Here is a 26,611-nt window from a genome sequence, read left to right on the forward strand (position 1 = left end):
AATAATAATAATAACAGTACAAAAAAATCAAAGAAAGAGCTAGGCACTGGTGGCTCACATCTGTAATCCTGGCTTAGCTACTCAGGAAGTTGAGACCTGAAGGTCCTGATTCAAAGCCAGCCAGGACGGGCAAGTCTGTGAGACTCTTTTTTTTTTTTTTTTCGGTCGTGGGCTTGAACTCTGGGCCTGGGCGCTGTCCCTCAGCTCTTCAGCTCAAGGCGAGCGCTCTACCACTTGAGCTACAGCGCCACTTCCGGTTTTCTGGTGGTTTATTGGAGATAGGAGTCTCACGGTCTCTCCTGCCCGGGCTGGCTTTGAACCGCGATCCTCAGATCTCAGCCTCCTGAGTAGCTAGGATTACAGGCGTGAGCCACCAGCGCCCAGCTTGTCTGTGAGACTCTTATCCACAGTTAACCACCAAAAAAACAGAAGCAGAGCTATGGCTCAAAGTGGTAGAGCCCTAGCTTTGAGCAAAAAAGCTCAGTGACAGTGCCTAGGCCCTGAGTTCATAACGAAGGAAGGAAGGAAGGAAGGAAGGAAGGAAGGAAGGAAGGAAGGAAGGAAGGAAGGAAGGAAGGAAGGAAGGAAGGAAGGAAGGAAGGAAGGAAGGAAAAGAAAAGAAAATGATAAACTTCTAAACTAAGAGACTTTGACTTGGGAGCAAAGTCAGGCAAAACTGCTAAGCGGTGATCAAGATCTCCCACCTCTGCTCCATACTTGGCTAATCTCACCTTGGGTCTCCAGCTTTGTGCCATCTTCCATTGACAGGTCAGGGACTCCATTCAGGCAGGGCATCAGTCCTCAAAGCTCTAGGCCCCAACTCCCCACCCAAGCCTACTTCCTGTCTCCTTACCTTTCTAATGGAAAAAGGCTGTTATGCTCACAGGATCAAGACACTGATAAAGGCCTCCCCACTCCATTTGCATCTTCTTCCGAGCAAGGGACAGTCATTAAAAGCAGACTGGATTCCCAGTGAACCACAAACTATCTAGATGACCTTAAACAAATCAACCCATCTGTCTGAACCTCAGTTTCTCTGTTAAGAGACAATATAATAGCCACTTCCCTATAGCTGCGTGACAGCTGGAGTTCTCAATTCCCAGTGCCCAGCCCAAAAGGAGAGCTCATTTCCCTTTCTCTCCCCCTTGCTTATCCCATAGGAATCATTTCCTTTTCTCTTCTCTTCTGGTGGTGCTTGGAGTTGAACGGATGGCCTCACATATGCTATTACCTCTGGCTCCAGTCCCAGAAATTATTTTCTGCTGATAAAATTTTGGAATCCTTAGCCAGTCAGTTAAAGAGGGTTCCTTTAAGAGCCCGTCCCCCCCCCACACACACACACCGCCACCACTCTGCGCCCTCAGGCTCTGCCTAGGCTACTTACAACTTTTCCACGAACAGTACAGCCTCGGTCATTGGGGAAGGGGCGCTCTGAGGACTCCACTCACAAGTAACATTTTGGATGAGGCTCTTCCGGAAGCAGAAGAGCTGGGGTCTCCTGGGAGGAACTGAAAGGAAAACACAGCAGGCTGAGGATACACTCGGCTTCCTGGGAGCACTGGGCCCTGCACCACTGCTGAACCGAAGAGCCCGGCAAGAAGACTCCTGTCTAAAGGAGAGGGGAGCCTGGCACTGGTGGCTCACTGCTATAATCCTAGCTACTCAGGAGGCTGAGATGTGAGGATGGAGGTTTGAAGCCAGCCTGGGCAGGAAAGTCCATAAGACCCTTATCTCCAACTTACTACCAGAAAAGCAGGAAGTAGAGATGTGGCTCAAGTAGTAGAGTACTACCCTTGAGGACAAAAGATCAGGGACAGCATCCAGGCCCTGAGTTCAAGCTCCAGGACCAGCCCACGCATGTGGAAATGTGGGGACAGGGATGTAGATTCACACAACGTGGCTAAGCAAGTCCCAGCCTCCTTTCACTTTCCTGACCCCTAAAATGAACTGATAGTGTTGTAATAATATAGCTTTCCCTCCCCAGGTTACAGGCAAGATTACACAACAGGCAAGCAAGAAAGTGCATTGAGCCAGGCACAGGTGGCTCCCGCCTGTACTCCTAGCTACTAAGGAGGGTAAGATCTGAGGATCTCCGTTCATAGCCAGCCAGGGCAGGAAAGTCCATGAGACTTTTATCTCCAATAACCCTGCCAGAAATCCAGAAGTGGCGCTGTGGCTCAAATGGTAGAGTGCTAGCCTTGAGCTGAATTGCTAAGGGACAGTGCTCAGGCCTAGAATTCAAGGCCCACGACTGATCCCCCCCCCCAAAAAAAAGAGAACTCAGTATATGCTATGCACTGTGTGTATGTAATCTTTATTTAATCTGTATAGCATTAAGATCAGGTAATAAAATTACCTTCATTTTGCCAAAGGAATCAGAGGTAGGGAAGTTTAGTTGTATTGGAAAGGAGCAGGATTCAAACCTAGGCTTCTGGGCTCCAAGCCAATCTACCATTAGACCAGTCAAACCATATCCATCAGTAGCCCTAGGCCCTAACCCAGCAGGAACTTCCTTTAGTACTTCCCTGGCAGATATCAGCGTACCTTTTCCCCTAAATTCTTGGGCCAAAGAAATAACAGGAGCTTAAATGGGAAATCTTCCTACTTTTTCTGCTTATGTGGTACTGGGGAATCGAACCCAGAGCCTTATGCATGCAAGGCAAGCACTCTACCACTGAGCCACCCTCCCAGTCTCTAAATGGGAAATCTTTAGATGGGAAATCCTTCTGGAGTGCACAGCACCACATTTCTTTGGGACCTTGGAGTTATCCCGAGAACCACGTACAAGAGCTCTGCAAACCTAACTCACCATCCACCAATAAGTGCACAGTTCCTGCCAGGTGGCCGTCCAGGTAGCATGAATAGTTCCCAGTGTCACTGAGCTCCACTGACCTCAGAAGCAGCTTCTTTCCCACACCAGCCCACCTTTTGTGTGGTGAGCCGGCGAGCAGCCAGTGAAAAGTGGTATTGTCTGAAAGTTCTTCCACTGGGCAGGTCAGGGTGACACTGGCCCCTGGCAGGCTGGTCAACACGTCACTTGGTGCCTCTGAGAAGAGAAAACAATCGGTGAACCACAGCCACCTGAAAACGGCACTGTTTCTGACTTGAAGAGGCCAAGGAAGCCTCTGTATCATACCTTCAGATTCCACCCAAGGCCCGGCTCACATCATCTCTGCCTGGATGCGGACAATGGCCTCCAGTACTCTCCTCAACCCACCCAACTGCTCCAGTGTGCTCTCTTAAGCCATAATCCCACCACCCCTTCTCTTGATTAGAAAACCCTTAGGCACAGTGACTCAAACCTGTAGTTCTAACTTGTTGGAAGGCAGAAATCCAGAGTATTGCAGTTCCAGGCCAGCCCAGGCAGAAAAGTTCACTAAGACACCATCTCAACCAATGGCTGGTTCAGTGGCATAAGCTTGCTATTTCAAGCATAGTGGGCTAGGTGCAGTGCTTATACCTATCATCCCAGCAACCAAGGGACGCACAAAATAGGAGGATCACAGTACAGGCTAAACTAGACGTAGAGACCCTATGCCAAAAGGGGGCTGGCAGAGTGATTGAAGTGATAGAGCACCTGCTTAGCAAGCATGAGGCCATGAGCTTAAACCTCAGTGCTGCCAAAAAAAGAAAGAGAGAGAGAAAGAGAAGGGGAAAGGGAAAGGCAAGGCAAGACAAAGCAAGGCAAGGCTTCAATTTAAGGGCCTGCCACTGTCTTTGGGTTTTTTTTTGGGGGGGGGGGTCCAGTCGTGGGGCCTGAACTCTGGACCTGGGCGCTGTCCCTCAGCTCTTCAGCTCAAGGCTAGCACTCTACCACTTGAGCCACAGCACCAGTTCCGGCTTTTTTCTTTTTGCTTATGTGGTGCTGAGGAATCGAACCTAGGGCCTCATGGATACAAGGCAAGCACTCTACCACTGAGCCACCTTCCCAGCCCCGGGCCTGCCACTGTCTACAGAATGAAGCCCAAGAGGTTCTGCATAGCCCAGGGGACATTTCTCCTGCCCCTGCTGGTCTTGGAGACCTCATCTCTTGACATCCCTTTAAAAGATCCAGAGTCTCTCTCTCTCTCTCTCTCTCTGTCTCTCTGTCTCTCTCTCTCTCTCTCTCTCTCTCAGGCTCCATTGTGCCTCTTCCCCCACACAATTCCCCAGGACAGTGGCTCCTATTTTGTATCTCAGCCTGGACATCCTTTCTCCAGAGGCCTCCCCTGTTCCCTAGCTGGACTGGACACCAGTATATCACCCATCACATGCTGTTACATGATTACCATGTCCAAGTCTGTCTTCCCCTCAGGACTCCAAACCCCATAAGAATAGACACCATGTTTTATTTAGTACCTCAATTATTGCCTTGCACATGGCAGGAGCCCACTAAGAAACTGACAAATTAATGAGTAAATGAGTGAATGGGTGAATGAATGAATGCGTCGATGAATTAATTCCAGGTACCCAAGGAAGACTCCTGGAATACATGAGAAATCACAGAGTCTTTATTGGTCCATTTGAGAGATGTCCACAGACATAGAAGAATCAGGAATCAAGTATAGGATCACCAACAGCTGTACAGGCGTGCGGCTACACAGCTAGCAGGTGAATCAGGTCTTCTGATTCTCTGCTCTAGGCTCTTTCCAGAACCAGACACCTCCCTAGTCTATACTACTGTTAGTATTGTTTTTATCCTAGGAAAAAATAGGGAAGAAAAAAAAAGAGCATTCCTCATCTCCTGGAGAAAATATATATAGATAGATAGATATAGATATAGATATAGATTCCTCATCCACACACACACACTCAGGGAACAAAAGATTAAAGATTAGAGAAACAAACATACTGTTTTGTGGTTACAGATTCACAGAATCTAAGATAAAAATTAGCCACACTTCAACCCACAAACTGGGGGAAACTCTTCACCAGCTATTCAATAGATAAAGGATTAATATCCAAACTATACAGACAACTCAAAACATTAAACAAGGCTGGGTGTTGGTGGCTTATGCCTAGCTACTCAGTAGGCTGAAATCTGAGGATCATGGTTGAAAGCCAACTCAGGCAGGAAACTCAGTGAGACTCATATCTCCAATAAACCACTCAGAAAACTGGAAGTGGTGCTGTGGCTCAAATGGTAGAGTGCTTGCCTTGAAGAGCTGATAGTGCCCAAGCCCAGAGTTCAAGGCCCATGACCAACAAAAAATAAACAGGTGGCTCACACCTGTAATCCTAGCTACTCAGGAGGCTGAGATCTGAGAATCTTGGTTCAAAGCCAGCCCGGGCAGGAAAGTCCTTGAGACTTATCTCCAATAAACCACTAGAAAACCGAAAGTGGCGCTATGGCTCAAGAGGTAGAGCGTTTTCCTTGAGCTGAAGAGCCCAGGGACAGCGTCCAAGTCCAGAGTTCAAGCCCCATGAACTGACCAATAAATAAATAAATAGACTAACCCAATGAATAAATTAGCAAGTGAATTAAGCAATTCTCCAAAAAGACACATAAATGCCTAATAGATAGATGAAAAATGCCCACCATTCTTAGCCATAAAGGAAATGCAAATCAAAACTACACTAAGATTTCATCTCATCCCAGTAAGGTAGCGATCATCAAGAAAACAAGCCATAGCCAAATAAATAAATATCTGTAATCCTAGCTACTCAGGAGGCTGAGATCTGAGCATTACAGTTCAAAGCCAGCCTAGGCAGGAAAATCTGTAAGGCTTTTACCTTTAATTAACTACAAAAGGAAACAGTGGAAAATGGAGCTATAAGTCAAGTTGTAAAGCACTAGCTTTGATCAAAAAAGCTCAGAGACAGCACCCAATGTCCAGGCCCTTAGTTCAACCCCAGAACTGGCAAGCACATATACACATGTGTGTGCATATGCACACATGCACACACATAAGCTAGTGAACATAGAAGGAAGAGCAGGATAGTGAGCCCGTATACACTGTTGGTGGGAATATAAATTAATGCAACCTATGGAAATCAGGGTTTCTCAAAAAACTAAAGCCAACCACTGTTGGTCTATAGTCCTGGCTACTCAGGAGGCTAGCATCTGAGGATCAAAGTTCAAATTCAGCACAGGCAGACAAATCTGAGATTCTTATCTCCAGTTAACTAGTAAAATTCTGGAAGGGAAGGATAGAGCAGCAACCATGAGGGAAAAAGAGTGAAAGACCCTAAGTTCAAGTCAGAGTACTAGCATACACACCACATACATACACACACACACACACACACACACACACACACACACACACACACACACACACACACCTAACTTCTTTAGGCCCATCAATAAAGTTAATGCAACTGAGAAAATAAAGGCCAGGGAGCATGTTAAGGACATTTTAGTCCTTCAGACTAAACAGATATGTAGCAGCAATACATCTGACCATTGATTTTAGAAAAGCCAACAGTTGCCTGAGTACCTAACCTCCCCCAGCAGTGCTCCTGGGACTGAGGACAAGTTTCTCCTGAGCTAAAGTTTCTCCTTGAGCTAAGTCTTCCTGCTTGGGAGGAGTTTTTACCTCCTGCAGCCTGTAACTCCTCCCTCTTTATCCCAGAGGAGGGAGTAAGGATCCATAATTCTCTGGTGGACCAGACTGAATCCAGCAAAGCCTGGCTTCCCCCAACAGACACAGGCCCATTAAGGATGAACATGGAAGAAGCAGAGACAGCTTCTGTGTGGCATCAGTCCCAGCCTGGTTGTGCAAACATCCTTTTCTCTCCACAACATGGGGTGAGAGCCCTCTACCTGAGCATACCCTATTTGAGGCTAGCAGAAAAGAGACAGATGCAGGGCCAGAGTGACAGCCACTTAGCTAACGTTTTCTCTTGTCCCCAACAGGGCTCTGGATTTGTAGGGTGGAAAAAAGAAAACAGTTGAATGTCATCAAGAAGCCAGCATTTGGGGAGGTTTCTTGGACCCCTCTGGCTTCACTCTTCCCCACAGCGAGGCCCTTTGTACAAGACAAGATGTGAGGGAGCCGCAGCAGCCAGCAAGGTGGAGGACACTGATGAAGTATCAGCATGCTCCTGACTGCACAAGACACATTCCACTGAGGGAAGTAAAGGGAGGAATTCTGTGCCTACAGGGCTTCAAGGAATCATCAAAATAAACCCCTAATTCCAAGCTGGGCATTGGTGGTTCATGCCTGAGTAACCTAGATACTCAGGAGGCTGAAATCTAAGGATCACAATTCAAAGTCAGACTGGGCAGCAAAGTCCATGAGATTCTTAACTCCATTTAGCTAGCAAAAAAAAATGCCAGAAGTAGAGCTGTGGCGCAAGTGGTAGGGTGCCTGCCTTGAGTGAAAAAGGCAGCACCTAAAGGGGCAGCACCCAAGCCTTGAGTTCAAACCCTAGTGCCAACACAAACAAACCAACAAGGCACTTCAGGAGCAGTAAGCTAAACCCAAAGACAGAGAACCAATTTGCATCCAAGTCCAAGGACCATGGACAGCTCATCATTTCTTAGACACCTTCTTTCTTTCTTTCTTTCTTTCTTTCTTTCTTTCTTTCTTTCTTTCTGGGGGTCCAGTCATGGGGTCTGAACTCGGGGCCTGAGCGCTGTCCCTCAGCTCTTCAGCTCAAGGCTAGTGCTCTACCACTTGAGCCACAGCGCCTTTTCCGACTTTTTTCTGCTTCTGTGGTGCTGAGGAATCGAACCCAGGGCCTCATGCATGCGAGGCAAGCGCTCTACCACTGAGCCACCTTCCCAGCCCCACTTTTCATAGCCAGAGTGATGGGCCACAGCAGGCTGTTTCAGCCAACCACAGACCACGGGTCCCACGGTGGACCGTCCCATAACCATAACAAAGCTGAACAGTTCCTGTTGTCCAGAGCAGTTGGAGCCATCATAAGGTGGGGATGCCGTGGGAACAGATCTACTGAGCTTCCAGTCAGATGAGGGAGGGAACCACAGAGGGGGGGGGAGCAGGGCTCAGTGGTAGTTATGCTTCCATCATTATTTCAGAATGTACTCTTATTTACTATTTTTTTCTGTTTTTGTTTTGTTTTGCATGGGTGTGTGTGTGTGTGTGTGTGTGTGTGTGTGTGTGTGTGTGTGTGTGTGTGTGTGTGTGTGTGTGTGTGTGTGTGTGTGTATGTGTGTATGCTGGTCCTAGGACTTGAACTCAGGGTCTATGTGCTGTCCCTGAGCTTTTTTGCTCAAGCCTAGCACTCTACTGGCTTGTGCCACAGCTCTGATTCCAACTTTTGGTGGCTAATTGGAGATAAGAGTCTCACACACAAATATGCAGTAGACATGTTATGTGCTGGCACAACATAGTGTGTGTGTGTGTGTGTGTGTGTGTGTGTGTGTGTGTGTGTGTGTGTGTGTGTGTGTGTGTGTGTGTTCTGGAGCTTGAACTCAGGGCCTTTATGCTCTTGCTTGGCTTTTTCACTCAAGTCTGGCACCCTACCAATTGAGCCACATCTCCATTTCTGTTTTTTTGCTGGAGATAAGAGTATCACAGACTTTTCTGCCCATGCTGCTTGATCCTCAGATCTCAGCCTCCTGAGTAGCTAGGATTACAGGCGTGAGCCACCGGCATTGAGAGGACACATCAAGTGACTGACCTATGCCATCTAGTTTTGTGCAATTCTACGGCAGCCACACAACCAGTGGGTGCCACATCTCTCAGGACATGTCCCCATCATTAAGTGATACATGACTGTGTCCAGGCCCCCACTTCCCAGGAAGACACAGATCCTGCTGCACTAAAGAATCCAGTAAGCACTTCATCCATATTTGCTTGATGTAGGACACCTGAGTGGTGCCCACGGGGACAGAGTCTGCACACCGACAGCCCCCAGGAGCACCATGATGGGGGACACAGTGGCCCTGTGTCTATTGTCTCCTGCATTGTGCAGTGGGCAGACCTTGCACTGAGGTCCAGAGAAGCCAGCTTTTCACCACCAGGAGATGCTGAGGCAGGAAAACGAATCTGGAGTCTCTTGTGTCTGCCTCTGCCATTTCCAGAAAGAAACATGTCATTTTCCTAGCCCTTCTTGTCCAGACACAAGCCCTTGGGTGTTTGGTGGCTTACTGACCACATGAACAATGGCAGGGGCTCTTCTATCACTGCCCTCACTAACAGCAGCAGGAGTATGTGTGGGGGGTGGGTGGGAGGAGAGGCGGGTGTTCAGAAAAACATCAAATAAAAAGACTTTCTCTTCCCTTCTACAAAAGCAGAGCTTCGGGGAGGAACATAATGGCCACTTCCTTTGCCAAGGAACTTGAGTAATGCTTTCTGAATCTTTGAAACTGAGTCACTGGATGGTGTGTGTTGATCTTTTTTTCTTTTTAATAGGGAGCGATTAATTATAAACCACCCATTGGCAAGAATTGCCAGTCATAGCCTTGCTTCAAAACATATTTTTTCTGAGACCTGGAAACAATGCTGTGTTAACTTTGCTCTTAAAAGCATTGTACATCAAATGATCCCAAGAGTACTCATAGAGGAAATGAACATAAGAAGGTTGTCTAAGGGCTGGGGGTGTGGCTCAGCAGTTCAGCATCTGACTAGCAAGCATGAGGCCCTGAGTCCAAATCCCAGTATCACGATAGCACTGGCCCTCCCATCCACCTACCTGCTCTTCTCTGTTTCCTGACCCACTTCTGAACAGTGACACCGGGTAGCAGTGGGTGAATCTCAGGATTGAGTGGATCTTTGAAGACGAGGAAGTACCCTCTTAGGACCTCTGCCTCCCCAAAGATGAAACTAAAGGGATTTTTTTTTTCTCTATCTTTGTTTACTGAGACAGAGCTTATGTTATCCAGACAGGCTTTGAACTCCTGGGCTCAAGCAATCCTTCTGCCTTAGCCTCCCATTAGCTGGGGTGTGCCATTTAATTAGCTACAGCAGGTACCACCACCTTTGGATTTTCTGTGGTTTTTATATTTTCTCCAAGTTGCTTGTCCTTATAATGGGTACACTAGGTAGCCTGGACCTGTCCCATTTATTACTCGAGGAGGAAAGGGTAGGGAGCATTGGAGATAAGAGTGGATTTCTCAAGATAAGCAGCTTCCAAATTACCTTCAGGCCGGAGTGCTCCCATCTTGCCCTCACAAAGTTCTCTGTGTCCCTTGCTGGACTCTGCTCCCTCAGCTCATCCTTCCCTGCACATCTGACTCCCTGCTGGCAAAGGTCCCATCCTTAGTTTATCCTCAGTTCCTCCCTTCTGTCCTCTAAGAACCCCATAGGGGGAAAAAAAAAGGGCCAAAGGGAAGAGACCCAGCAAGAACCAGGTGAGGGCATGTTGCTGGGAACACCCCTTCTTACAAGTCAGGCCTCCACACAACCAGAGCCTGGCACGTGTGCCCAGTGCAAGGAATGGCAGGCACTACATGAGCTGCAATTCAGCCAAGAGTATCTAGCATCTGCCCTTGAGCGATTGCTTAGCCTTTTGGAGCCAGGATTGCCAGCTTGTGCCTGCTCCTCCTGAAAAATTCAAGAATGTTTGTATATCATCTTATGCAAGGCCAGAAGTTCCTAAGCCAAGAAGAAGAAGAAGAGAAGTAAGAGCTACTGTATATCTAAAATAAATATCCCCAATAAAGCTAGGCAATGGAGGCTCATGCCTGTAATCCAAACTAACTCAGGAGCCTAAGAGCTGAGGATTGAGGTTCCAAGCCAGCCCAGGCAGAAAAGATTGAGGCCCTTATCTCTAGTTAACCACCAAAAAGCAAGAAGTAGAAGTATGGCTCAAGTGGTCCAGCACCAGCCTTGAGGGAAAAAGCTAGAGGAGAGCACTGAGGCCCTGAGTTCAAGCTCCAATACCAACATGTGCCAGAGTGTGCTCACGCGCGTGCGCACTTGCACGCACGCACACACACACACCCCAAAATAAAGAAATAAACAAGTAAATCTCTAACACGTTGAAGGAGCAAGAAAAAGGAATAAATCATCCTAAAACAGGGAAGTGATATTTGAGCAATATCTTGAGAAGTGAGTGGGAATTTGATAGGCAGAGCTCCAGGGGATGGCATATCAGAAAGAAGGCACTTTGCTGGGTGTTGTTGGCTCACACCTGCAATCCAGGAGGCTGAGATCTGAGGATCATGTTTCCAAGCCAGCCTGAGCAGGAAAGGCTATGAGATTTGATCTCCAATTGACCACCTCCAAACCAGAAGTGAAGCTGTGGATCAAAGTGGTGTAGAGTGCTAGCCTTGAGCACAAAAGCTCAGGGACAGTGCCCAGGCCCTGATTCAAACCCCAGGACTGACACAAAAAAAGAAAAGGAGGGCTGGGAAGGTGGCTCAGTGGTAGAGTGCTTGCCTTGCATGCATGAGGCCCTGGGTTCGATTCCTCAGCACCACATAAGCAAAAAGAAAAAAGCCAGAAGTGGCGTTGTGGCTCAAGTGGTAGAGTGCTAGCCTTGAGCTGAAGAGTTGAGGGACAGCGTTCAGGCCCCCAAAAAACAACAAAACAAAAAAAGAAAAGGAAAGGAAAAGAGAAAGAAGGAACTCCATAGAGAAAGGCATACAAAAATAAGTGTTCTAGACAGCGCTGTGGTCTACAGAGTCTGTAACACAGTAAGGAGGACAAGGTGAGGGGGAATAGATAGGGTAAGAGACCCTATCTATCTCAGCCTCTTGCTGGGCAGATGACTCGGCTTCCTGCTTTCCTTTCCCTCCCCCATCATCTTGAGGATGAACTAAGAGAGGGAGAAAGGAGCATCCAGGGACTGAGGCGTCTTACTTTCTGCCGAGACCAATGTCACAGGGACTGAGGGAGGAACTAATCCTGGGTTCCTACTGGGACACTGTAGATTTGTTGGTAGTACCTCACCTGGGACTGAGGATCAGGAAAGGAGACTGAGTTACCAAAGTATCTTTGAACCACCACCACCACCACCACCACCCCCAGATAGATTTGCTGTCTGTTGTGGCTTGGCTAGTTGGGTGGAGTTGGATTTCCACAAAAGTTTTGCTTTGTTTTGTTCTTTAATATAAATCGCATCTCTGAGAGCAAGAGGCCATGTGGTGTAGAGGAAATAACTCTGCATGTGGTGTAGAGAAAACAGTTCTTGCCTTTGACTTGTAGGCAGCCGTGGGCACGTCTGCCCAGGCAGGGTCTGCTCATGTGAAAACAAAGGTTCTGATCATGATCTGAACTCTGTAGTCTAGCCTGCCACTAGTTCTCCCAAATCATCAGCTCTCAGAGGACAAGAAAAGCATCTGTTTACTTCAGACAATGAATTCCCAGCTTAAAATACTTAATCCATCAATTTATTATTTTTAATAGGTGATGGCTTAAAGGCAGAGAGGTGAGTGATCAGATCATCCTGGAGCCTTAAGACAAATTCTTCTTTCCCTAGCTTTCCACTCCTCAAAAGGAGAACTTGAGTTCTGGTAAATCCCAACCCACAATTCTACAACTCCAGCTCCAGTAGCTGTAACCCCTTACCCTGGACACCATCATAGCCCATGTACCTTTCCCACTGGGACTTCTCAACAGAGCTCTGAGAAGTGGGGCTCCCCTCCCCACAAAGGATTTCAGGTTGGGTGCCAGAAAACCAAATAATTTTGTTGTTGCTCTAATTTTTTCCCCTTTTCACATAAACTTGTAAATGCCAATAACAAGAGAAAAACACACAGACCAAGACACACATTTCTCAATTCTCTTACAGCTTACTGCTGCTCTTGCCAGCAAAAACAAGTTCAGCTTCCCAGCCCCATTTATGTAAGCAGTGAGCCAGCTGCCTGGCCTGCCATGGAGCACACGGCCTTCACTTGGGTCTGCTAATCCCATCCACTGCTCTTAGCAGAGACCTGGGGGCCAGCTGGCCACCAGGATACCACCAAGCCTCTCAGGTTGCAGGAACACTGGGTTTCAGACAAGGTCACAGAGGAGCCAAAGGCCCCATTCTCAGCACTGAAGCCCTTGATCTGGAAGGAGATGGGTATCAAGAGATTGCCAGAAGAGTTGGGTACCTCAGGTTCAAAAGGAAACAAATGCACTTTGGTCCCTGGGGGCTAGGACAGGTTCTTATTCCCAGTCATCTTTCCTTGCATTTTCTATTTAAGGACCGGAGAATGTGATAATGTCCCATTGGAAGTCAGCCTTCTGACATGTGATAAGAACCACAAACTATCTTATAGAGTGCTCTCTTTAACACTGGGGTGCTTTACCCAAATGTAGTCTGCTCCTTGCAGGGAGGGAGACTCAAACCCATCCCACTGTTGGAGTAGCAGAGATCAGAGAAATGAAGGAACTGGCTGTCATTCACACAGCTCGGGGGAAGAGCAGGGGGTATGCTGGGCCTTAGTGTGGATGGCCGGAGCCTCTCTCTCACCTGGCCAGGTAACTCTCTGGGACCCTCCCCAACTACCCCACTAGGAAGGAACCCTGAGTATTGAAGGGAATATCTAGTGGGGAGGGAGCCTTTTCCTCACAGCCAGTTGTACCTAGTGGGACCCTGGGGGTTTCCCTGGGGAGTCCAGAGTCACACCCTTGAGCTTTCTCCACCTGCTCTGTACCAACAGTATTTGTGTGTTGAACTGCAGCTTAAATCCGCCCAGGCCAAGAGCATGGCAGGTCAAGATTAGGCTCTGAAATATGGCCCCTGCTGCCTCCTCTAACCCTCTTCCAAATTCACTTATATTAGCCACTGCTCCACTCCCACCCCACCCACTAATGTGTTTGTACTTCTTGTACCTGCTCGTATTTGCCTCATGTTTGGCAGAGTCAGTATTTACCTTGGCTCAGCTTTCCTCTCCATCCACACCACAAGAGGCTCATAAACCACTGGGAGAAAGGCCAGGGGGTGAGGGGACCCGAGAGGAGTCCTTTAGGCCCCCAAAAAGGTAAGGCTGGGTGTTGACTGGGGGGACCCATGCGTGGGACCTGCTGTTCCAGGGGAGCACTTGCCCTCCCCTGGCAACAGGCAGAGATCACTACATGGCCTGGAACCAAGAAGACTGGCAGGGGTCACCGCTCAGAGATTATAAATTAATTAGAGGGAAAGGTATTCAAAGGCAGGGAGGACAACCCTACCCCTCCCAACCCCCATCTGGCCTCTTAAAGAGATTAGAGCTGGCACTGTAAACCAGCCCAAGCTGGACCTGAGAAGAAAAGCATTGGTTCCCTAGAGGCCTGTCCTGGGACCTTGGTCTACAAAGCCACCAAGAGGAGGCGCTGTGGCTGGGAGTGGGTGCTGAGATAAGGCAACTACTTGAAGACCCAGAAGCCTTTGTGGAGGGCCCAGAAGTTTGGGCTGTCAGTGTGCCATGTGGCCAGGACTGGACCCCTGGGCTCTGGACTCTCTACCACCCTCAGCCCTCCTTGGAGTACAACACAATGTCTGGCTTCTCAGCTCTGACTGTGACCTTAGTGTCTTAACTAGGTACCTGGCCATGGTCAAGAGTTCCTGGAGGGCTAGGAAGGTGGCTCAGTGGTAGAGCACTTGCCTTGCATGCATGAGGCCCTGGGTTCGATTCCTCAGCACCACATAAGCAAAAAAAAAAAAAAAAGAGTTCCTGGAAGGTAGGAGGAGAGTGGAAAGAAAAAGGGACCTGATGTATGTCCCCCTTCCCCTCCAGGCCATATCTACCTGTCACCACCCTCCTCTGCCCCCACACCCATCTCTAGATAGCAGGAAGAAAAGCTCCAGATTTGAAAAGTCACAATGGGAGGCACCTCCCCCCCCCCACTCCCTCTCTCTCTACTTTCCCTTCCTTCTTCACCTCCCCCTCTGAGGCTCCTGGGCTAAAGTTCTTACTCTGAGGTATGGTTCCATGTGGATGTGGTGTTGGTGAAGATTCCTGGAGCTGCCCACTCTGTTTGGCAACATAACACACTGCCAATAATACACACACACACACACACACACACACACACACACACACACACACACACACACACACACACGCAGCTCACTCTACTACATCTCAAAGGAAGCAGATCGGAGGTGCATTGGGCACACCCTGCTTCCCTGACACTCGGGTACCCAGATTTCCTGCCCAGCTCATCCTTCTTATGACAAGAGCTCCAGGCTCTGCTTCCAGCCTCGAAGACGTCAGTGCTCCCTAAACTAATCTCAAATAAAAATACCAACACGACCTTTTTATAAACTAAGCATGCTGATTCTAAAGTTCAAATGGAAAAGAAAATAGGAAAGATAGCCAGGAAAACTATGGAAAGAAAAAAAAAGCAGAGAAATGAAAGGGGGATTAATTCTGTCAAACTAAGGACATATTATAAAGCTACAGTAATTAAAACACTGTGGTACGGGTACATAAATGGAGAGAAAAAATATGGAAGGGACTAGAAAGGTCAGAAATAAAAATCAGAGACTGAAAGTAGAGTTTAGGGTGGAGCACTTGTCTAGCATTCACAAAGCCCAGGGTTTGATCCCCAGCATGCTTCCCTCAAAAATATCAGTGGTAGAGCGCTTGTCTTGCATGCATGAGGCCCTGGGTTCGATTCCCCAGCACCACATAAGCAAAAATTTTAAAAAAATTAAAAAATAAAATAAAATGGTTAAGATGGGGGCTGGGAAGGTGGTTCAGTGGTAGAGTGCTTGCCTTGCATGCATGAGGCCCTGGGTTTAACACCACATAAGCAAAAAAAGCCAGAAGTGGCCCTGTGGCTCCAGTGGTAGAGCACTAGCCTTGAGCTGAAGAGCTGAGGGACAGCACCTAGGCCCAAAGTTCAGGGCCCCCCCTCAAAAAAAAGACCAACAAAAAAAAAATGGTTAAGATGGGGAGGGAAGGGATGGTTGGGGAAAAACAAAGGAGGAGGTAACAGTGCTCAATAGGAAATGTACTCATTACCTTACTCATGTAATTGTAACCCCTCTGTACAGTATTTTTACAATAAAAAACATAAAAAGTGGTTAAGATGAGGGGCTGGGAATGTGGCTTAGTGGTAGTGTGCTTGCCTAGCATGCATGAAGCCCTGGGTTCAGTTCTCAGTACCACATAAACGGAAAAGGCCAGAAGTGCTCTCATATGGTACAGTACTAGCCTTGAGCAAAAAGAAGCTCAAAGATAGTGTCCAGGCCCAGAGTTCAGGCCCCAGGACTAGCAAAAAAAAAAAAAAAGAGAGAGAGAGAAAATGCTTAAGATGATAGAGTTCATGTTGTGCATATGTTATGCCACAATTTGAAAAGAAGAGCAGACACTGATGGCTTATGCCTATAATCCTCACTACTCAGGAAGCTAAGCTCTGAGTATCATGCTTTGAAGCCATCCCAGGCAGACAGATCTTTGATACTCAGACCTCCATTTAACCAGAAGTGGAGGTGTGGTTCCAGTAGTAGAGCACAAAAAGAAAAGAAAAAAAATAAGTTTAGTGTAAGCATTTACTACAAACAGGCACCATTCCAAGTATGGATCAAATAACAAACTTTTGGTACTCTCAATACAATATTTGATTCAAAAGGCTACAAAGGAAATTAAGGCTGAGCCTGGATTCAAACTCAGGGAACTGGGCCTCAGAATTTGTGCTTTTAACTACTCATTCTGTTGAGAGGTAGAATAAACCCAAGTATTAAGGAACTTGATAAATGTAAAAAGTAATTTATTTATTTTTTTTTATTTTTTTATTTTTGTCAGTCGTGGGCCTGAACTCTGGGCTGGGCACTGTCCCTCAGCTCTTCAGCTCAAGGCTAACACTACCACTTAAGCCACAGCACCACTTCTGGCTTTTTCTGCTTAAGTGGTGCTGAGGAATCAAATCCAGGGCCTCATGCATGCAAGGCAAGCATATATATGTGCGTGTGTGTGTGTGTGTGCGTGTGCGTGTGCATGTGCGTGTGTGTGTGTGTGTGTGTGTGTGTGTGTGTGTGTGTGTGTTTAAGCAACAAAAATCTTTGTGGCATGGGGCTGGGAAGGTGGCTCAGTGGTAGAGCACTTGCCTTGAATGCATGAGGCCCTGGGTTCGATTCCTCAGCACCACATAAGCAAAAAGAAAAAAGCCGGAAGTAGCACTGTGGCTCAAGTGGTAGAGCACTAGCCTTGAGCTGAAGAGCTGAGGGACAGCGCCCAGGCCCAGAGTTCAGGCCCCACGACCGGACCCAAAAAAACAAATAAATAAAAAAATCTTTGTGGCAAAAGTTAACCTCTACTAACAAACATAAACCATAAAAACCAGAAAAATATTTAAAATTCATATTGTTTTGCTCAAGGGTGGCATTCTATCACTTGAGCCACAGCTCCACTTCTAGCTTCTTGGTAGTTAATTGGAAATAGAAGTCTCATGAACTTTTCTGCCCAGGCAAGCTTTGATCCTCAGATCGCAACCTCCTGAGTAACTAGGATTATAGACCTAAGCCAGTTCAACATCTTTTAAAACTGCCTTTGGGGGGCTGGGAAGGTGGCTCAGTGGTAGAGCGCTTGCCTTGCATGCCTGAAGCCCTGGGTTCAATTCCTCAGCACCACATAAGCAGAAAAAAAAAAGCCGGAAGTGGCGCTGTGGCTCAAGTGGTAGGGCACTAGCCTTGAGCTGAAGAGCTGAGGGACAGTGCTCAGGCCCAGAGTTCAGGCTCTACAACTGGACCAAAAAAATAAAAATAAAAATAAAAATAAAAAAATAAAACTGCCTTTGGTTGTTTACACTTTAGACACGGAAACATACCATTATGGCACTTCCCTTGTAGTTAACCTTCTCAGAAGGGCTTCTCATATCATTTTCTCCCATTTCCCTCCTCTTCCTCCTTCCCATACCCTCTGTTTTGTTGTTGTTGTTTTAGGGTTTGTTGTTGCTGCTGCTGTTGTTTGAGGCAGAATCTTGCTATGCAGCCCAATCTGGCCTCCAACTCATAATCTTCCTGCCTCAGCCTCCCTGGTGCCGTGATCCGAGGCATGTGCCTTCACATATTGCTCTCATTCTCTCCTGAGTCCACTCTCGCCAGCCATTGGCCCCCACCTTGAACCAAAGCTCCTACAGCCGGAGTCACCACCATGGCCTGCCTGTTGCTATGGCCACTGTCCAAAGTTTGCTTGTCCCATGGTCTGACCTCTCAGCAGTATTTGACCCTGATGCTCCCTCTCTTAGGTACAATGTCCTCATTGATTTCTAGGGCACGAATTCTCCTGATTTCTCCCCTGCTTCACTGACCTCATATTCTTAGAATCTCCGGCATATTCTTCTTCCTCAAGCTTCAGAAGATTGGTGACGCTGGGTACCACTGGCTCACACCTGTAATCTTAGCTACTCAAGAGGCTGAGATCTGAGGATCATGGTTCAAAGCCAGCCCAAGCAAGAAAGTTGATGAGACCCTTATCTCCAACTAACCACTAGTAAACCGGAAATGGCTCTATGGCTCAAGTGGTAGAGCGCTCAAGGTGAGCTGAAGAGCTGAGGGACAGCACCCAGGCCCAGAGTTCAAGCCCCATGACTGACAAAAAAATAAAAAGAGGCTGAGATCTGAGAATCACAGTCTGAAGCCAGCCTGGGCAACAAAATCTTTGAGATTCTTATCTTAAACCACAAAAAAAAAAAAAAAAACAGAAGTGGAGCAGTGGATCAAGTGGTAGAGTACCATCCTTGAGTGTAAAAACTAAGACACAGTACTCAGGCCCCAGGCCCTGAGTTTAAGCTCTAGTACCAACACACACACACACACACACACACACACACACACACACACACACACACACATACATATGTTGGTATGTGCTTTGAGGGCTGGGAGCTCACACCTGTAATCCTACACAGAAGGCTAAGATCTGAGGATCAAGGTTCAAAGCCAGCCCAATCAGGAAAGTCCCCAAGACTATTATCTCCAATTAACCACCAGAAATGGAGCTGTGGCTCAAAGTGGTAGAGCACTAGCCTTGAGTGAAAGAGCTCAGGGATACCACCCAGGCCCTGAGTTCAAGTCCCATGACTGACAAAAAATTAATTATTAAAAAAAAATGGTTAGTATGCCCAGGGCTCAGGCCCAGGGCCTCATCTCTTCACTGACTACATTCTTACCCAAGATGAACTCAGCCAGTCTGCAGGCTTAAAATAACATCTGCCTGTGATGGCTCTCAAGTTCCTATCTCAAGCTCAGTCCTCCCCAAATTCCTGGCTCCTGCTGCCAATCCCTTCTCAGCACGGTCTCTCCGTTTTCTAGTACACACACCTCTCAGATTCCATCTGTTCTATAGGAACCTGATCATCCCCTCCAATACCACCAGTAGCCCACCCCACCTAGCAAGGGTGCTCACCCTCCACGTACCTAAAGCCGTTGGCAAAGGTAAATGAGAGCACAGAGCAAAGGCCTGGCACCGTTCCCTGAACACAGCTGGCACTCAGTGGCCTAGTTACTGAAACCATCATGTAGTCAGGCAAACCCAAAGAATCCTTTTCCAGAAGAAGAGTGGAATACAGGGAGAAAACAGGTTCAGGAGACAGGGTGGCCATGTGAGCCTTAGTGACACACACCTAGGGATGGATGTCACTGGGCAGGCAGAGCTAACAAGGTACAGGACGAGTAGGGGAATGCTGCTGAGCTTCAGGTAAATGTCAAGCCTGTATTCTGGACAATGGCAGAAAAGACTCTGCCTATGCCAGAGGCTTCTGCCATCTCTGACTTGCAAGGCAGAGCACAGGCTACCTCACCCAATGCAACTCCCAGGAAGATGGAAGGTCTGAGGCTTAAAGTTTTCCAATGCCATCTCCTCCTTGCCTCTCCAGCCCAGCCCTCAAAATGCTCTTGGAGCTGGCCTGTGGCTCAGAGCTAGAGTACTTTCAGACCTGGCACATGCTAAGTCCTCCGTTTGATCCCTAGAACCACTAAAGAAATAAAATTTGGGCTGGGAAGGTGGCTCAGTGGTAGAGCGCTTGCCTTGCATGCATGAAGCCCTGGAGTTCAATTCCTCAGCACCACATAAGCAGAAAAAGCCGAAAGTGGCGCTATGGCTCAAGTGGTAGAGTGTTAGCCTTGAGCTGAAGAGCTGAGGGACAGCGCCCAGGCCCAGAGTTCAGGTTCCACGACCAACAAGAAAAATTTAATTTAAAGAGAGAAAGAAAAATCATTCTTTGAAGATCTTAAAACTCTTCTACAGTAAATGATGTGACATTTGACACTTATTCTGTTAAGCCAGGGGCCAACGTGCTGAATGCTTCGGGCTTTGTCTCTTCAGAGACACCCCCAAGCTTCTCCAGGAAAGGAGACATCCACAGAACATAACAGACCCTCAGGTAAGACATTGTCACACAGGAGATAGGATTACACAGAATTGCTGAACCTTTTCTTCCTTCCTTGAGGCCTTCACCCAAATATTTTCTTAGTAAGGCCTCCCTTAAAACATAAATTCTACATCATACCCACCCCTAACATACATAGCCAGTGCCAATACAGACACATACACACTCACACACCACATTTTTTCCCCTCCGCACCAGTCACTCACAAAGGATGAATTAAATTTAAATCCTCTGTCGCCTCTGCTAGGAAGATACTCTAAAAAGCCAGGGATTTCTTTCTGTCTGCTTTGCTCATTGCTGAGTCTCAGAATAGCCTGCAACATGTTAGAAACTCAAAATGCATTTTAGGGATGAGTGATTGATTAGCTGCATTTAGTCAAGCACTCACTCGGCACTGGGGACTTCTCTTCCATCTGTTGACACCTTATTTTGTCCATTCAGCCCTCACAACTACCTCTCTTCATCTTGTATTCTGCTCACTAGTTCCTTGTTCCAGGCTCCCTCTCAAACACCAATTCAAAGGATGTTTAAGCCACTCCCATAAAAATGACAACATAAGCCGGGCTCACACCTGTAATCCTATCTACTCAGGAGGCTGAGATTTGAGGATCATGGTTCAAAGCCAGCACAGGCAAGAAAGTCCATGAGACTCTTATCTCCAAAAAAATCACCAGAAAACTGGAAATGATGCTGTGACTCAAGTGGTAGAGCGGTAGCCTTGAGCAGACAAGATCAGGGATGGTGCCCAGGCCCAGAGTTCAAGCCCCATGACAAAAAAAAAAAAAAAGATAACATATTTTATATCACCTGTGTCCCTTAAATCATCTCTAGATTATCTGTAATACCTAACACAATGTAAATGCCTTTTACATTGCCCCTTACAGTTGATTGTTTGGAGAATAGTGACTGTATACTTTCAGCCCGGACACGATTGTCTTCTGCGGCAACTTTAATCTGTGCTTAGTTGAGTCCCTAGCTAATCTGCACAACACCAGTACAGGAGCTTATCAATTACCTGCTCATGCCTGTAATTCTTGTTACTCGAGCAGCTGAGATCTGAGGATCCCAGTTGTAAGCCAACCCAGGCAAAAAGTCCATGAGATTTTTATCTCCAGTTAACCACCAAAAAGCCAGAAGTGGAGGTGTGGCTCAAGTGGTAGAGTGCCAGCTTTGAGTGGAAAAGCCAAATAAGAGAGTAAGGCCCTACTAGTCTGTTTACATATGCATGTGTGTGCGTGCACACGTGCCACACGCACACACACACACACACACACAGAGAACCTTCAGATACAACCATTCATGTTTTCTTAATGGGGACACTGAGTCATGGACAGCACAGTTAAGTCACTTGCCCCCAGTTATGCCGCAGTTATGCTACCGCTCTACATGGCAGGATGGAGCAGCCATCTGCCTGATTCCAAAGCCTCAGCCATTACCTGTACCACCTGAGCTGTGCTCAGATTTAAAAAGAGAGAGAGAGAGAGAGAGAGAGAGAGAGAGAGAGAGAGAGAAGGATGGAGAGGGTCATGCAAGGAATGGCAGAAAGCTCTGGAAGAAACTGCTTAGCTCTCTGGGCCAGCACTACACAGGAGAACAGACTGGATGGTGGAACATTCAGTCCCAAACAGCAGCATGAGCATTTGAAAAGTGCCTAGTACAACCATGGAAGTAAACTTTTCATTCCACTTAATTTTCATTCCTCTAAATTAGCCACAAAGGGTGACTGGCTATGGGACACAGCTGCAAACCTAGACTGCCTCTGTTGACTGAGGATGCTCTGGATGCTGGCTCTGTGGCAGGTAGACCTGGAGTGAAAGGAAAGGGGCCTCTATACACAGCAGTGGGCACTTAGGTCATCAGCTTATAACTGCCCAGCCAAGACAGCACTTGTTTACCCAATTTGTCAAGGATGTAGTGTAAGTAATGGACCCAGGGGCCAAGCTCCTGTTACCTTGGAGTCTTGGTCCTCAATCAGAGATACCTCTTCTTTCTAGCCCCTTGCCTAGATAATCCAGGTATCCAGAGGTATAAATGCTTGTGTATTTTTTTTGCCTGAAATTTTCTTGTGTATTTTCTTGGTGCTCAATTGGTAGAGCACCAGACTTTAGCAGACACTGGATTCTCCTCCATCCCTCTCAAGATTTATACTTGGCCATTTTCAGGCTCCTTTTAGGGTGGGGTGTGCTTGGCTGATCCCACGCAGGCCTCCTGGGTTTTATAGAGACTCAGTAAATGTTTGTTGCAATGAATAAACAAGGGGCAAAGCCAATACTGGGAGAGATTTCTGGCGAGGAAGGGGGAGGGGAGGCCTGCACTCAGTTCCTCAGTCATACTGGGTAGGCCAGATGTCCTCAAACCTGACAGTGCCAAAAAATCACGAGGGGCAGGTCATTTTTTAAAAAAAATCCAAAACACACTCTCTAGTGCTCATATTTAATAAATTTGGGGTGAAGGCCAAGAACCATCACTTTTACCAACACCCCCACCCACCCTAACCAGAACTACCCTTCTGAGAAACACTCGATTTGGGGTGAGGCTAGGAATGTAGGTAGGCTTTGGGGCCAGGAAGGGGTTGCCCTAAAGGGAAATTCAAATTTAAGGCGGGATTCTTTGGTATTTAAAGATGTATGTGCTTGTTTTGTGTATTTTCTTGCCTGAAAAAAAAAAAAAAAAAACGAAGAGGGAACTTGAGTCACCCTGGCTCAGGCCTTGTACATCCAGTATCTAGAATGCTGGAGCTAGACAAAGCCTGGATGCCACTAGTCAGGGACCCTTGAAGCCAAGACAGCTGAGGGGGCCTGGCAGCCACTGGGCACCAGTGGGCACCTTGATTCCAGGGAAAGCAGCTTCCGGGCTCTAACACCCGACTGCCCGCAGTGGGCAGGGGAAGCCAGCTCCAATCTCTGCTCCACCCACCTCTACCCCCAAGCCCCTCACTTCGCTAAAGGACACATCTCAGTCATTTGCTCCAAGCTTCCTGTCCCCTCTCTATTTTTGGTCTCCGTTTGTGGGCTGAGTTTGTGGGTGTGGGAGAGGAGCTGGGTATTTCTACTTCTGTGCATTTTCCTTCTGAGCTGGGAGGGCTTTCACTTCCTCCCCAAATTCTTAGTTCTGCCTTTCACAAGCTGCCCAGGTCATGAGACACTCCACACTCACACCCCTCTATCCCCATCAACCTTTCTGAGCACCAGGGAAACAGAACTGACTGGATGCTGTCCTCAGTATGTGGCTATTACTTGTCAGCAAAAAGAAACCACATAGCTGCTACTCCCAAGGGCAGGTGCCTAGGAGTTGGGGTAAGTAGCAACAGAGGTAGGCAGGGGAACTCCACAGCCTCCCTCCTAAGGAGAAGAGGGCCTTGCATCCCTCAATTCCACCATGGGTTAATGAGCCCCTCAACTTCCCCTCAGCCTCCTTGGCCCCAGAATTCAGCCATGCCTCTCAGCTTGCCCCAACCCCTTTCCCCCAGCTTGCCCACTGGCCTAGTTCTACAATTGGAAGTCTTAAAGATCCCCTACACTGGAATACAGAGCCAGGGAAGGGGCAGGTCTCCAAATGGGCCTGACAATTCCCTGCCTCAATCTCCTTTTTCAAACAACCAGACAACCCTTGAAGACAACCAATGAAGAATAAGAAAAATGTATAAAATAATCTGGGCACTGGTGACTCACGCTTATAATCTTAGCTGCTCAGGAGGCTGAGATCTGAGGATACCAGTTCAGAGCTATCATGGGCAAAAGAGTTCGTGAGATTCTTTTTTTGAGGGGGGGGGCAGGGGGGCTTGAACTCGGTATGAGTGCTGTCCCTGCGCTCTTCTAGTGCTCTACCACTTGAGCCACAGCTCCACTTCTGGTTTTTGAGTGGTTAATTGGAAATAAGAGTCTCATAGGGACTTTCCTGCCCCAGCTAGCTTTGAACCACAATCCTCAGATCTCAGCCTCCTGAGTAGATAGGATTACAAGCATGGGTACCAGCACCTGGCCCAAGAGATTCTTATCTCCAATTAATCACATACACAAAAAAATTGAACTTTGCCTCAAGTGGTAAAGCATTAGCCTTGAGAAGAAGAAAAAAAAAAAAAGCTAAGGGATAGTACCCAGGCCCTGAATTCAAACCCCAGTCAGTATAAGCATAAAGAAAAAGGAAAGAGTGAGCAAATGAACAAAAGAAGGAAGGAAAATAAAACAAGAGCCAGGTTTGGTGGTCCAGACCTATGATCTTAGCCTTCTAGAAATAGAGTCAGGAGCATCATGAGTTCAAAGCAAGCCTGAGTAAAAGGAGAGAGAGAGAGAGAGAGAGAGAGAGAGAGAGAGAGAGAGAGAGAGAGAGAGAGAGAGAGAGAGAGAGAGAGAGAGAGAGAGAGAGAGAGAGAGAGAGAGAGAGAGAGAGAGAGAGAGAGAGAGAGGAAGAGAGAGGAGAAAGAAAGAAAGAAAGAAAGAAAGAAAGAAAGAAAGAAAGAAAGAAAGAAAGAAAGAAAGAAAGAAAGAAAGAAAGAAAAAGAAAGGAAGGAAGGAAGAAAGAAAGAGGGAAAGGAAAGAAGAGAAGGAGGGAAGGGGAAAGGAGAAGAGAAGAGAGAAGAGGAAAAGAGAGGAAAGGAGGGGAGGAGAGGAGAGGAAGGAGGAGAGGAGAGGAAGGAGGAGAGGAGAGGAGAGGAGAGGGGAGGAGAGGAGAGGGGAGGAGAGGAGAGGGGAGGAGAGGAGAGTAGAGGAGAGAAGTTTCCATCTTCAACGGCAGCTACTAGCAGGTCCTTCTCTCTTCCAAGCTCGAGCCACAACCATTCAGAAAGCAGAGAGCAGACATTCCAGCCCAGCTTCTACCCATGCCCATTAACCACCAGACAGGGAGAGACCCAACGGTGTATGGTCTAAGCAATGAAAGTCAAAACCGCTGCTCCCCCACCCCCACCCGGTTCCCTCCCACCACCAAGTCATCTGCTCCATAAGCCTGACGATCTCCCCTTCTGTTTTCCACTGTGTGCTCAAAAAAAAGCCCTCAGACCCAACAACAAACTCTGGAAAGCCACTGTCCAGTTCCACTAGCAGAGAGGTGATGGAGCGCGAGCCCATAGGAACTCTGCCCCTGTCCAAGGGGCCCGGGCCAGGAGCCCCAGTCCCTCCCAGGACGGGAAAGCGCGGGGCTGGCCAGCGCTGGTGCCGAGCTCTGCCACACAGCGCCCATGTCAGACCTTCACAGACAGACCAGTGTCATCCCGCGTGCGCCCAGGAGCACGGGGAGAGCCAGGCGAGGTGACCCCACGAGCGCCACTCTCGGACACCCCAGGAGGGAACGCCACGCCGCTAGGGCGCGCCCTCGGGCATCACCCCTTGAGAGCAACCCGGGTTCCAGTTGTGTAAGACTCCTGGGACCCTGGGAAGGAGAAACCCACAGTCGGGTTTCCGAAAAATACCCACAGTCCGACACCCAGACCCCAGGTTCTCTCCCCAGCTGCAGGGCAGAGCGCGCGGACACACACGATCGCCGCCGTGCACACACAGCTGGCCCTGGGCTGACACCGTGTGCCCGCGGAGCCCCAAGCTAGCTACGGAAAAGGGGGGAGGGAGTGCAGTCACACCTCCTTCCCTCCCTCCAGCCTCCCCCTGCCAGCCTCTCGCGGTTTCCCCCACCCACCGGCTGCGCCAACCCTGCGGGCGCGCGAACTCCTTACCGAGCGCGCGGCAGCTCCACGGGGGCCCCGCCGCCCCCGGCGCCGCGGCGAGCAGCGCGCCGAGCAGCGCGCCCAGCCCGGCCAGCATGCTTCCTCCTCCGCTGGACGTCCCGGACCGGCGGCGGTGGTGCTGGGGGGACGGCGGCGGGCGGGCGCGCTCAGGCCCCCAGGGCAATCGCCATCCCCCGGGGCGCAGCGCACGGCGTGTCCGGGTCCCCCCCCACCCCCGACCCCGACTCCGTGCTCAGCCCGGCTCCCTGTGGCCCGGCACTAAGTCAGTGCAGCTTCCCCTGTGCACATGACTCAGAGCGGCCGGCCGTCCTGACAACGCAGGAAAACATTTGAGGAACTCGCGCTGGAGCGTCTCTTGGCCGTCCCTGGGTGCGGTTACCAAAGAAAGCCAGGGCGGATGGCGCAACCACCCCGCGCACACCCGAGGCCGCCCGAGGGGGGTGGCTTCCTGCCGCGGGGCCGCACCTGAGCGCCCGGGCCCAGGACGCCGAGCCCTGCCCCGGCTCCTCCGCGGCTTGGGGTCGCGGGGAAGGGGCGCTAGGCCAGCGCTTGCTCGGCTGTGAGTTTTGCTTTCGTGGGTAGGATTAATTACTTGGTGAAAGGCGCACCCGCGAGGCGCCCATGGGCCTCTCTTGGAAGTCTGATTTGCACACGGGAATCATCTGGAGAGCCCCTAAAAGACACCGGTGTCTGGGTGCGACCCCCGACCCCCGAGAGATTCTGAATTCGTTGTTCTGAAGTGACACTACCAGAAAGTTCAGTTCTCTCTGCCCACCTGGTCTGGCCCATCTGGGAC

At 48.6% G+C, this 26,611-nt stretch overlaps 1 protein-coding gene across 2 annotated transcripts in view; it reads right to left on the reverse strand.

Annotated features, from left to right (window-relative positions):
- The window catches only part of LOC138809104 (interleukin-6 receptor subunit alpha-like), a 54,123-nt gene extending 28,104 nt beyond the window's left edge, over positions 1 to 26,019 (reverse strand). For both annotated transcript variants that reach the window (XR_011366707.1, XM_069995482.1), the window contains exons 1-3: positions 25,804 to 26,019; positions 2,810 to 3,046; positions 1,385 to 1,508 (exon numbers count right to left, since the gene is read on the reverse strand). Coding sequence is in view for 1 of the 2 variants with exons in the window: in XM_069995482.1 (XP_069851583.1) it covers positions 1,385 to 1,508; positions 2,810 to 3,046; positions 25,804 to 25,891 (449 nt within the window). In the remaining variant the exon portion in view is untranslated. The remainder of the gene's footprint in view (positions 1 to 1,384; positions 1,509 to 2,809; positions 3,047 to 25,803) is intronic.
- Positions 26,020 to 26,611: the final 592 nt, after the last annotated feature.

The sequence above is a fragment of the Dipodomys merriami genome, unplaced genomic scaffold, assembly GCF_024711535.1.
Source record: "Dipodomys merriami isolate MVZ:Mamm:240054 unplaced genomic scaffold, mDipMer1.0.p SCAF_485, whole genome shotgun sequence".
Lineage (NCBI taxonomy): Eukaryota > Metazoa > Chordata > Mammalia > Rodentia > Heteromyidae > Dipodomys > Dipodomys merriami.